Genomic DNA, 13,475 nt, shown 5'->3' with positions numbered 1-13,475 from the left:
GTGTTCACATGATCCTGCGAGGAGCTGGTTCAAGAAGTCAAACTGACAGAAAGCTATTCTCATAAAAAATACTGCTTTGGAGGCAATGTTGTATGACATATGGGAAGCTCTCCTACACTGGAAAGGGCTCCCAGTTTGCAGTTCAGATTGTACTCTGAATCTTTTCTTGTGACAACCCTAAGCCTCCTCCCCTGTTTCGCAGCAGTGTTGCTCTGACTACCAGTCAGAAGATGAAGAGAGATATAAAGTTATTAAGCTCCAGGGAGCTTTTCTGTGAACATTTCTACTACTTGTTTCTGGTAAGAGCAGTAACCTTGAAATGCATTAGTACTCTCCTAGGCCATTCCCTCTATATTACTCAACGCAGTCCTGTCTTGCCAGTCAAGAAGACTCTTCTACAAATGCAGAGATGTGAGAAGGTCCCTAAAACCACTGATCCTTACCCTCTCTCTGTCTTCAGGTCCAGTATGTTTGTGCCAGGGATAAGGGAAATCCTGATGGTGGGCTAGCACATCAGTAGTTGGAAACAGATGGAAACCATTGAGATCTGCAGAACAGGTAGATGTGTTCAAAGATTTGGAACTTCGTTTTGGAATCTATTTTATTACCTGATTTACATCCAATTCAAAGAAGTTATCAAACAGCAACTACTGAAGGTAAAAGCGTACTGCGAACATGGCAAAATAATAAAAAGGTTAATAACGCACTTTAATCAAGAATGAAAGAATGATAAAGTTTTAAAAAATGTTATAAAAATTACGCCCTTTCAAAGCTTTTTAGTGTACTTGACTAGGAGTTTAATTGATAAACATTTTATCACCAATCCACAATAGCCAGCCCCACAATAACAAATAGTTTTATCAATCACCAGAGAAAGGCACTTAAATGAATTACTGATAATATTAGGAGAATACAGGATCCTAATACAGAGTAATCTAGATTGCTTGGTAAACGGGGTACAAACAAACTATGTTTGATAGAATAACGATTAAGACAGACCTTTAGAAAAACAAATTCAGCCCCTTAGCTACTCACCAGGTGGAGAGCTCTAGCTGAGGAAGCAATAAAGACACAGTCAAGGAGTAGCTGAAGCAGAATTCCTTGTATATCTTAAGCCCAGAAAGACTAAAGACATTTTTGGGCATAAATGCACAATATTTTCCGTTAGGAAATTAACTGGTAGGTACTGAAACTTATTACTATGAATTCTTACATAGAACTAGAAACAAACTTCGAAGAGAAGCTGTGATGACGGGCTCACCTCCTGTCTAATGCAGTCTACATTAATTCTTGTTCACCTGGAGTGTATTTCAGAAAAAATCTTTCAGCGTAATTCAGGTATCTACAGATCAAGGGAGGTGCTAGAAAGCAGGAGGAGAGTCAAAGCACAGGCACGAGGAAGGTTACAGAACTGGAAATACACCTTTGCAACAGCCTTGGCAAGCTCAGTCTGACACATGGAGGGCTGAAGGATGGCCCACCACAGGGTACCAGCGCCTCAAGGGGAACATGCAACAACGGGACCCAAAGTCATATGCTTGCTATGCAAATTCATACCAGAAACAAAAGTTTTTAAAGAAAAGGTTAATTAACCATTAAATAACATACTGTACATCAATATAATTTCTTCTCCACTTAGACTTACCAAAATCAACCAACCAACCAACCAGCTTTTATTCAAAACAGTTGTTCCACAAGTGCCGCACCTGCCCTGATGACACAGGTCATCTCCAGGTATGGATCTCCTGAGGACAGCCACAGCTCTCAGGGCCCAGCACAGAGTGCTGCAGCACTGCCCTCCTTGCACGGAGAGGCCTCGTGCCCTTACAGCCATGGGGGTCGGAGTGCTAAAAAAGGCTGAACAGACCTTACAGTGCCTGCTTTCTGGCTTTTGCCAGTTACTTAGTTTATGCAAGTTAATCTTGAAATGAAATGGAGTGACTTAACAGAAAGAGAATGGAAGCTTATGAGGAGCAAATAAAACCCCACTGGTTTGCAGCACGCCCCCTGCTTGCTTCTCTTCCAGGTTTCAGTTTCCCCCACGTACCACTAAGGAGAGTACACAAAAAGCACAACCAAGAATTCAAGCAAACGGATACTTTAGAAATAAGTTAATTTTATTGAATAGGCATTATAGCTTCTCTCTGTTTCAAATAATGGAGAAGTCAATTCACACAGATTACAGAGCTATCAGTTACTTGGAGTAATCTTTCATAAAAGAAAGAAATTAAATACAGTTCTGCTATAAAAAGTGCGACAGTTATAACTGGAAGTTTTTCAAAACATAAGCAAGTTTTACTACCTATTGCAAAAATTGGTTTAGTGCTTTAATACTTTACAAAGGAACAATCCAACTGCTAAAAACAGCTCTTACACATCATCTTTGTCAAAGTATGGATCAGATTAAAAATGATATTTAAATTGAATTAGAATGAAAACTGCATGTAGAAAAGGTTCTCAAGAACTCACGCTTTTCACAACAAAACATACTCGTTATCCTTTAACATTATTGAATGCTCATTTCCTTTGAACAATGGATTGAAATATATGGCAGTCAGCTCAGAAATGACCGAACGTTTTCACTGCAGGCAAAAGTGACTCCAGCCAACCACATTTTGGAATTATGACCAGGGAAGGCAATGGGAAAAGACAAATTCATTTATTTCACACGTAGTAGAAGTTTTGCATGGAAGTGATCAAATACAGAGAAACCTAAAAAGGCGCTTCAGCTTTAAATACATTTTGGATATACCTACCATACTGTTTTTTGAAATCCTAAATCAATCTTTGCTAGAAGAGTATAAATATATAGAAGACAATAAGAAACTGAAACGCAAGCTCTGAAAAATAAGGTTGGTTCTGCTACCAAGAAGTCGAATTCTTAGCCAACAAAAATTAGCAAGGCTTGCTTTATTCCTTATTAACGTTTACTTAGTTGTTGGTGAGAGCCAACTACCCTTCTTCGAGACAGACAGAGAAGGTTCAAACACACTGTTTCAGTTTTAAAACAGCTTGGTTTGCTGGGTTATTAGAAAGAGTCAGATTACCTGTCCTGATTTTTTCTTAATTTTATATAATTAGCTTTGGTTATAATTGAAGAGAGACTCTCAATTAATTAGTAAATGAACTTCTACAAATGGATTGCGACATCTGTGCTATTTCAAATCTTGTTTGTAGAAACGAGCTACTCTGTAGGCAAACTGAACAGAGAAGGAAAATCTAGCAGAGGCTTAAAAAAGTATCCTGCACAAATGAAGACAAAGAGCTTTTGGGCTTGTCTAGGAAGTAGAATATAAAAGGAAAATATTAGCAGTAGCAAAAAAAAATGTTCGAACAATTTGGGGAGGGCAAATTATACAACAGTGAAGTTAGGATCAATTAGCTACTCATACATTTTGTGTATAATAATTGGGACTGTCCTATAAGATTTACCCATATCTGAAAGGCATTGTGTTTTAACACAGAATTGCGTAATACAAAGCATACTAAATCTCAGAAATACAAATGAACTGCACTGATGTTTTCAATATCTCATTCAACTTCTTCCATACAAAAATGTCCGTCACAAGAATCAGTGAGGAGGAACAAAGCCTTCCAAGGAGAACATTGCCTCTCTGCCATGCAAAAGTTAACTTCTAGACATTACAAGAAGTTTATAACAGTATCTTATTTCTTAAAATTGAATGCAAAATAAAGCTCTACATTGATTCCAATAGGAATGCAAGAGTTGTACAGTTTTGAAAAACTGTTTCATAGCTGAATCATGATAAGGCTGGCACATCATGAATGCAACAGAGTTCCCAGAGTTAAGAGCAATGGGCTTGAAAATGACACAAAGCAATTGCTCCTCCCCAGGAAAGAGCACAGACCTAATCTAGATCATTTGGACAGAGTTTTGTACAAAACTGTCAAAGCCAACCTGGATTACTATGGTTGGGAACTCCTTGCTGCTTAGGTCTGAGGGTCTAGCTCCATTCATTATTTAGCCGGGGCTTAAGCCCCGTTTCTTCTCCTTGGTTTATGTTGAATCAGTTGAGATTGATATCATGTACGCACAACGCTCCTTGAGAGGCTCCAAGGGAAAGCATTCTGTGTACTGCATGTGCATTATACAAAGACTGTATTTACAGTACTTGGAACCTTGAACAACTAATAATAAAATCATTGCCTAATTTCTGCTAGTATTAAAACGTAAGTGCACACAGTATGCAAAGTGTAGAGACGAGAGCGCTTCTATCACACCTACATGGCTGTATTTCAATTTATACCTGATTGCAAGCCCGCTACGAGGAGACGCTGGGCACTGTCCTAGCCTGAGACGCCATGGTTTGCTGTGACATCTCCTGCATATTCTAAACAAAAGCACGAGGAAGAGGCTCTGTGTTAGTTAAACCTGGAGGCAACGACAAGGCAGTGTTCCACACCATCTGCACTGCAGGCACGGCTTAGCCACCACGGGCCAGAAGGAATCGTGCTTAGTCTGGGTCAGCCATGGCTCTCAGGCTCCTGACAAACTGCCAGGCTTCCCTGGGCAAAGGTTCTACGCTGAAGGATTCCACCTTTATTCTATGGCAAAACAATTCCATGGGATTTACCTCAAAAGGTGCCTTTCACCTCTCAGAAAGTGCAACCCCAGCCTAACGCCATTTTCATGTTTACCTTGATTTTGCACGTGAACAAAAAACCAAGTCATTATCATACCAGTTTTCATGTTTTTAATTTCCCACTCAAAAAAAAAAAAAAAAAAAAAAGGGAAAAAGAAAATGAAATATCCAGTGCTCACAGAGAGGCACCTTAGGCACTGTCCAGTTCTAATATTGGTTCATGCTCTGTAATCTCAGATGATGCTGCCACTACAGAATTTGCTTTTTGGCAAGGAGTAAACCTCTGCATCAAAGTAAAAGGCTACAGCATGCGGAGACAAATGGCAAAGCCACTTTCCTTTGCTTTCCCAGAACACAGATCTACACAACTTCCAGTCTTGAAAGGAAATGGTTCTTGATACAACTTAACCTTCCCTTCTGGAGTACTGTGGTGCCATGGTTACTGTGCTACCCAACATTCATCTATTTTTACCCATGTCACTCATGTTGACTAAGGCCTTCTGACATGGTGACACTTACCAAAGAATTGTAAGTTCTTAAAGAAAAACATCTTTTAAAGTGACAGGTTATTTGGATGAATATGCAGACACTTACGCAGAGTACAGCAAGCTAGAATGCTTTACAGCCGTGGCTAAATGAGGAAGTGGGACAGAGGCTGCATCCAGCTAAGTGACTCCTGGTCCCCAGGGAGTCGTAATTTTAAGGCTGTTTGGAACCTGGTGGCTTTTACCCATATCGTGTGTTCCACAGTGCAAATGTGCATCAGCCATTTCAATTCTCTTGATACAGTACATGCATTCAGGTAATGAGAGATAAAACAGCAATCTGAACAGCATATTTACTTGAGAGGAAAAAAATCTGAGCGAGTACACTATCCAAGAACATCAGTGGAATATACTAGCCCTGTTTTGACTGCAGTAGGTTAATGTGTAACAAAGTGGTCTTTTGGTACAAAGTAAGTCTCTCCGTAGCCAAGCAATCACCTTATGAATAAGCCCAATTATTTCTTCACACATGGAAAACCACTGAAGATAAAATGCAATTTCCATTGAGTAAAAATAAGTAGAATAATAAAGAAAAGCCCTGAATACGAGTTGGAGTAATGCTCCCCTGATTTTCTGGAACCAAGAGCTCGTGCTCCCCAGCAACTGATGCTCAGTCCATCTTAAAACCAGTCTGTTTATTAGGAGAAACCTAGATGCAGAATCCTTGCATTAGGCATCCAGATTCTACTTTTTTTGGTTGGAGTGCATAACTTAATAGGAAATTCATAAAAACAAACAAAAACCCAAACAAACTAAATCACAAAAGTTAGAAGAATTTTAAAATCTATACTGACTCCCAACTTAAAACATACCTCACGCCACAAAGTCTTTTTTGCATGACTCACCAATAATTGAGATGCACAGTACAAAGACCTATGAAGAAATGAAATCTGCACACCTTAATCTGCAGGGAGGCAACACATTTCATATATATTCAGATACAATGCATCTGCCAACTACAAGATGACATTTCTATGATCTACAGTGATTTTCTTCCCACAGATGCTAAATCATTGCATCGATTACTGATCCTTGATTTTCACTTGTAAGGAATAATAAACCCAAGCTTCCATCTTTTTAGAAAAGCAAAATTATCGTACTTCAGTGGATTCAGAGTATGTTATAAACACCCCATGTCATCAGTATCTATGCAGAAACGCTTCATTTGGTAAGAAAAATTTCCAGATGAATGTTTATTTGTAAGCTGCTTATAAAAGGTGCTATTGGTAGGGACTGGAAGGAGAAGTGGAAGGAGATAGGGAGGAACAGTGTTTTACCAAAATATATAAAGAAAAATTTAAAGCTTTTCAATTAAAAAAAAATTGTATATTCAACTCTCGTTAGACAGAGATGTGCACAACAGACAGCAGTTAGAAACAACACATACATTTGTACAAAGCTTTCTTTTTGTGGTTAATTTCTACCAGCACTTTGGAAGGTAACCTACTAAAATGATGACCCTGTTTATAATAAAGGCGCAAAATATTGCTCTGTAGCATATTTTGAAAATAATATAAAAATAATTTCTATATTACAGTTTAAACTTGGCTTGTAAAATTCCAACATAATACAGCCTTAAATCTACAAACAGAACATACAAACACCACTGTGTTTTTTTCCTCTCATTTATAACAATACAGTATTTTTAGTCATGTACACTGGAAATTAATGTGCAAATTAAAACAGGGATTAGTGCCTGACACAGAAATAATTTAAACTCTATGCTGTACACCATTTGGTGATCCTCTCTGTAAGCTGTCGTACCTTCAAACAAATACACTTCAAATACACTGACAGAGACTTAAAGTACACAAAGCTGAAAAGCCATCTACAATCAGCATCAGTTATTTTGCTTCACTGGACCTCCATTTGTCTGAGATCATTGTATGTATCAACACATGGGTTTCTAACTGTGCAGAACTTTTCCAGTTTTATGAAGACCTTACTTCTGTGCTAGCTCATACTCCACTCTCACATCCAGCTTGCAAGTATTCTGTGTCCGTGAAGCACCTGATTTAAGGCCCCACTGCCAATGGCATTCTGCCTGCAGATTTCAGAGGATAGCAGATTTAGCCCACAGAGGCCTAAAGCATCCCCTGCTCCTCAGGCATGATTCTCATCCATTTCCTCACTGGAAGAGCACTGACAGGCAGCCCGAGGAGAACAAGCACTGGCTGAAGGGCTCTGGCCTCAATCCTACCAACGTCTATGCTAAGTTTCATAACAGTTATGTTAAGTTGCTGAAAATAAGCAGTCTCCTTGATGCCAGGAAGACTATTCATATTGGTGAAGTTGAGCACCAGTGTAATTGTTTGCAGAGTCAGGGAGTTGGAGGGCAGTATTTTGTCAGATCTGTGCTGTGCATTTTGATATCTACACATTCATCATCACAAGAGAAGTAGATTACCCTGAATATGCCTGTATGTATATTGCCTCAGCAGACTGCTTTGATTTGCAGTCAAATGGTGCACAAACCCATGTTAAGCATCTCTCCTCAGTGCCTTCTGTATCAAGTGATACTGCTCGTATCATGAGTTTTGCAATTTTAGAAAAGACGACCCTCAAGACTTCACTTGGCCTATTCAGATGCACGAAGAAAGAAGCAACAGAAACTCAAAATATAACTTTTTCTTTCACCAATGCTTCTCATGTTACCTTTGACTTCGGAAGAAGGAACTAACCGCTAAAGAAATCTGGGTTTCCATTGCAGTTATAAAGCACAATGAATTATATTAACAAGAGGTTAATCGATCATTTAAAAATCACTTAAAATTTAAAAGTTGTTTTTGATAATCTATACCACCTCATTCTGAATGAGCTGCTTGTTAGCCATCTGTTACAACTGATACCTACATCTGAAAAAAATACTTGTAAAATCTAGCAGTAGTTTATTAACTCCTTGCAAAGCATTTTAAATGGAACTTCAATATAAAGCGTGACTGAAACCCATTATGTATTACAGGCCACCTCCATTATGAGCAGACTTCTGAATCTGAGTTTATGAACAAATAAAAAAAAGCATAACAGGCTTAAACACTGCACATTCACATATTTTAAGAATTCCAGCTTCCACCAATCTAAGTATCTCCTGGTGATTTTCATCTATTCTGGGAGGGTGCAGTCTACCCAGGCTTTAGTCTGTACTTTTAGAATCTGGGTAACAGGATGATGTCCAACTGCTATTAAAGAAAAAGAGAAAAAAGCACCTACTAATGTGTAAATACATGTGCATTGCATCCACATGAGCCAACAGAAAAAATGAACAGGGATCTCCAAAACCAAGTGATTTCTGTACAGCTTGGGCTAAATGGTAACTAACAAGCTCTGACAGGGGGCCAGGTCAGGCATGGGAAAAGACTCTGTGACATACTTTCTGTTAGAAGAGTCCTTTATCTAAATACTGACCTTCTATAAACTTCATGTTGTGAATAGCTTATCTTAAAAATGTACTTCAGAAACAATTCCTTCAAAAAATGGAAAGCAGTAAATTCCCATGGTAATTCCTTGGTTTTAGACATGCACTCTTCATTCAGAAAGGAAACAACTGACTCAGACCTGTGGGTTGGTGCACTTTGCTCTTCTAATCAGATGTCTGATCTGTTTTAACCTATTGTGTCCTGTTTTAACAACATGAAGCCACAGATTTTTTTGGCAATGAGAACTTGCATGTCATCACATCAGTTAACCCAAACAGGACACCGCTTACCAGTGTTTTCAACCAAAGTCACGCATTTTAGAACCTGCTTACCTTAAGGACAGAAGTCCCAAAGAGTTTTAATTTCTCATTAGGTTTCCCAGTATTTCCCTTTTGTGAAAGGCTGCAAATTCAGTAACATCCAGTGTGTGCTCAATGTACTGCTTAAATACATGAAGTACAGGTCTGGATTCATGGAACAATGGAACTGCAGACAAGGGAAGGACCAGGACTTCTAAGAGCAGCTAATGGAATTACTCTGAAAGTGTTCTTTAAATCATGTGGTCAATTTTAAACACGCACTCAGTTTCACAAATTTCTGAGGGACATCAGCAAATGCCTCTGTGCTTTTCCTTAAAGCAAGTAAGCATCAGCACAAGATTGTGTATTGTGTTTCACAGACTCCTTCATACTTGGCTTTGGGGCTAATTAGCGTTAACTGTATACAAGCCAAGAGTCAAAATCAGCATACAGCAGAAACGAAGCAGGAACAAAGATCCCTGGGAAACAACCTGTTTTATGCGGGCCAGAAAAATGCAATTCTGTAATGCACAAAGCAGAATTCATGTCCTGCACCTTTAGATGGCAGAGCAAGCATTCTTGAAGGGAATGCTTCACTTATTTGTGGAAAACGAGCTTAAAAAAATGTAGGAACACAGCTGATGAACCACTGCGTAAAAGCACAGCCACAGTAAAGATCTACTCTCATTAGATTATGCCAATAGGCAGTGGAAAGGTGTAAAAAAAATGCATACACTACCTTCAAGAAAACTTGCTAATTTCAAGCATCTACTTAAACAGTATTTCTGGTATTTGCATTACAGAAATGTTTCTATGAACACAGCTCTATTTTCAAAGGTACTGCAAATACTTATGTAAATATCTGGAAATCAGACTTGTGCAAATCTGTGCTAGGAGAAGGCATTTGTACCTCTAGGCATTTTATAGCCATCTTGAAACCTCCTGGTAGATGAACGACTCGCTGAAAGAGAAGACTCAAAAACAGGTGGTGTCAAATGTCTTCAAGAAATGCTCAGAAGTAATTACCTTTAAAATAACTATCAGTCAACAACACTGGAGAAGAAATAAACAAACAACAAGTAAATTCATATAATGGCTAAGGCAATCCAGGGATGCAATACATTTGTTTTGACAAGCAGTTCATTCAGTTCTAAATTGATCCCACATTTCCTAGCTGGTCATCAAATTTTCCAAATCTAATACCATTTATATATATATATATATATTTTTTCAATTTTAGCAGCAATGAAAATACTACTGAGATTCAGGTGCCCAAAACTATATTCACGCATGAGTTTTCTTTGTTGATGTTGTTTTTCTTAGGAAGTGAAGTCTTGCAGGTCATAATGTATTTTTTTCTATAAAATCTGCTTACAAATTCAAGACAAGTAAAAATGGCGCAAATCTACTTTTTAATGGAAATGTAGAAATATCTGGTAAGAACTTAAAATCAGGAAGAGCTACAGCCCTCATGAATTCAGACCTTTCACTTCCAGTCTCCTAGAATCATTCCATGTCGGACTAAAGTGAGTATGAACATTAGTGCTAACGCAGTATGCTGCCATGTTAAAAGTGTGCGTTATGCAAAAATCACTGCCCTCCTGAAATAAAGAAAAGCTATGAAAAATTTATTCTTGCTGAGGAAAAAAATACTCTCATCATAGCTACAGAATTTCAAATGTTTACAAGGCAGATACTACCCTACTACAACACCACATCTCCGGTATTATGACTTTCCCCTATCATACTACTACCTGAGTGATGTCAGTGTAAATTCAGGCACCATTAGTAAATTATTGACCAAACATACACACAGCACTGACAAAGAAGTAAACAACCCTTCAGCTTACCCAGAATATGTAAAAAAGACACTGACAAAATGGAAAATAATATATATTTTTATGATAAATTAATCCTATTATTTCCTCATTGCCCAGGAAAAGCGAAAAGCTAGACACTATTTACTCATCAATCCTTTATTCTTTTTTGAAGGATTCCTTTTACTGCAATTCAACACTGTTTACTCTGCAAGTAAGAAAATGGTAAAACTAAATATAGTCACGGAAGAATCCTCAATGCCTGTGTCCCTTACTTTCCCTCTCCCTGCGCTTCAGCTCTTCTTTGTAGCAGTATGAACAGTAATTGTCAGTCTCAGGACGACCATAAAAGGAACAGTTATCCTTCTTGCAGCGGTTTTGCTGGATGGGATATATTGGGCAAACTGTGCTTCTGCCTGGATTTTTATCATTGTTCAACCAGGTCTGAGGAGCATCCTCATCAGCATATTCTAAGCAGTCTCTAATATCACCAGTATTGAATCCATTAGTGTATGTCTGAGACTTGTGTTCAGTAGGCATGGCATAGCTCAGCGATTCCACGGTGTTCACTGTGCGGATACCAGTTATCCGGGCTGGGCTGTAGCTTTGAGAAGACAGTGATCTGTTTTGCTGGGGATACGTGGCACAAGTTTTTAACGTGCCAACCACTGGCTTGTAGGTGTCGTCTTGGAAGCTCGATGGCTTGGAGTTGACATCATGCAAATGGATGACACTTTGTCTTTGAACAGGTGGTGTATGGCTATAGTGGGCAGATACTGGAATGGGTCCACTTTTCTTAGCACTGTTACTAGGTGAAGAAAATGACCCAGGAGTGGGACTAGTGCGATCTTTAAACTTTAAAACCAGTTGAGTCGTATGGCTTTGAGGCAAGACAGGTGATGCTCTATCCTGAGGAGACGTTTCTAACTTTTCTTTTGAATATGCTTCGGGCTCCAGCTTCCTACTAGATGACCCATTCAATGCAGCCTTTTTCTCAGCATCCTTTCTTTTCTGTTCCTGCTCAGCATTGAAACGCTCCTGTGCACTGGTCAGGTAATAACCAATCATCTCCTCATGGAACTGATGCCTGTGGCTGGTCAAAAGAAGGCCAGCAAAAATAAACTTTCGTTCACCCTGCATAGCCGCTCTCAAAATATTGAGGCTGAGTTTCACATCAGTGCTGTATTTCCACGGGTCAGTCTGCTTGTCAGAGAAAGATTTTGTGTTCATCTTATCAATGGGCGAGTTGCTAGCTCTGTCAGTAGGAGACGGAGTGGTCTTTTCAGATGGAGAAGTGCTTGCAGACTGTCCAGATTCCTCTTTGCTACCTTTTCGAGACTTAGACTTCTTCTCTTTGACTTTCTCTATGGTGTCGCCATTTTTCCCATTCCCTGAATTTGCCCTGCTCATTTTGCCATGCACCAAGCCTCCAAGACCGCCCATATTCTTTTTCAGCTTAATTCCTAGGGTTTTACTGAGGCTTCCTATTTTATTGGCAACTGAATCCGTCCTGTTTTTGTCTTTATCCTTCCTCTGTTTGTCCTTTTCTTTTTCTTTACTGTTTTTTCCATTACTGCCGTTGGAATTACTACAGATGGAATCTCGGTCCGAGTCCATTGAGTCAGCCAGAGACTGAACGTCTTCCCCAGCTGAAGCTGTAGGGGATTCTGGTTGAGCCAAAGGGGCCTGCTATGGAAAATTAATTATAATTAGATGCGAAAAAATCAGTTTCATACAGGGACTTGGTGCAAAAATGCATAATCTAATATAGACTTTGACTTTAGAAGTGTACTTCTTAATTTACACATTGACATTTTAGACTGGTTTCTTTCTTATTTGGCTGTGCTACCTATCTCGCTTGTTCCTGCAGTAGCTTTTGGCTCCCTCCAAGCACATTTGTAGAGTAGAGGTCAGTCACTCAGATGTTCTGGGAAAACCATTGTCTGAATAATGGAGAGACACAAGTCAGTGCTCTCATCGAGAGAAGTCTGCAGCTCAACCTCTCTGTTCACGTTGATTAGCAGAGTGGCTGGCCTGCATACAGAAACCAGTCACTGAACTGGAAGCATCCACAACACTTGCAGCCTCTCAGCAGGGAGACAGCCCAGAAGGAAACTGATACCACTGCGATGGAAAATTAGCAAGGTTCTGCTGAAAGCTGTGAGGGGTGTGCAGCATACAAACCCGCCTGTATTAATATTTCAAAATTCATGATGTTCACAAAATAACTTAGTTAATTTCTTTGTTGTTCAGGCCTCCCATGCGTTAAAATCAGAGCTACAATGCACCAGAGCTAAACATCTTGTCTGACATATTAAATTTAAGCACATAGACCAATAAGGTCTGTTCACTCTTATTGGAAATACAATGCAGATAAAACTGATGCAAGAAATCTGAGTTCCAAGTCATGTTTTAGGTAAGGTGACAAGGTGATCTTCCTTGAAAATGTACTAACAGGATCCTAGGATAATTTAAAATTTGTCTGTAGTCACTTAGTCCTGCAAAACTTAGTTTTGCATTCAGGCATCATGAAACAACAATCTGCTAAAGATAAATATGAAACATTTAACTAATGATAGTGATTTAGAAACGCTCTGGAGATGTATATACCTTCACTGAAGAAATGCACACCTGTTTCTTGTCCCCGAGTACTTAAATGTCCTCTGTCTGGAATCCCTGAAGCAGGGAGAGGTAACCCAGGTCCCACGTGGTTTCAGGCTCACAGCTTACAATTACAGGACAATTTTGCCTCTCCTTTTTCTGATGCGGTGTCTACCGCTTCAGGGTGAAACTG

At 39.2% G+C, this 13,475-nt stretch overlaps 1 protein-coding gene across 9 annotated transcripts in view; it reads right to left on the bottom strand.

Moving 5' to 3' along the window:
* Window positions 10,825-13,475, bottom strand: part of OTUD7A (OTU deubiquitinase 7A) — a 107,549-nt gene continuing 104,898 nt past the window's right edge. For 7 of the 9 annotated variants that reach the window (XM_021407419.1, XM_021407421.1, XM_021407418.1 and 4 more), the window contains one exon: window positions 10,825-12,370. In XM_021407419.1, coding sequence (XP_021263094.1) covers window positions 10,937-12,370 — 1,434 coding nt within the window. In that variant the 3' untranslated portion in view covers window positions 10,825-10,936. Of the gene's footprint in view, window positions 12,371-12,437; window positions 13,473-13,475 lie in introns of those variants that run through there. The other 2 variants (XM_021407425.1, XM_021407426.1) reach the window with 2 other exon arrangements.

This window comes from Numida meleagris, chromosome 9, assembly GCF_002078875.1.
Source record: "Numida meleagris isolate 19003 breed g44 Domestic line chromosome 9, NumMel1.0, whole genome shotgun sequence".
Lineage (NCBI taxonomy): Eukaryota > Metazoa > Chordata > Aves > Galliformes > Numididae > Numida > Numida meleagris.
The sequence above is the reverse complement of the archived record's forward strand: the minus strand, read 5'-3'. Positions and strand labels throughout refer to the sequence as shown.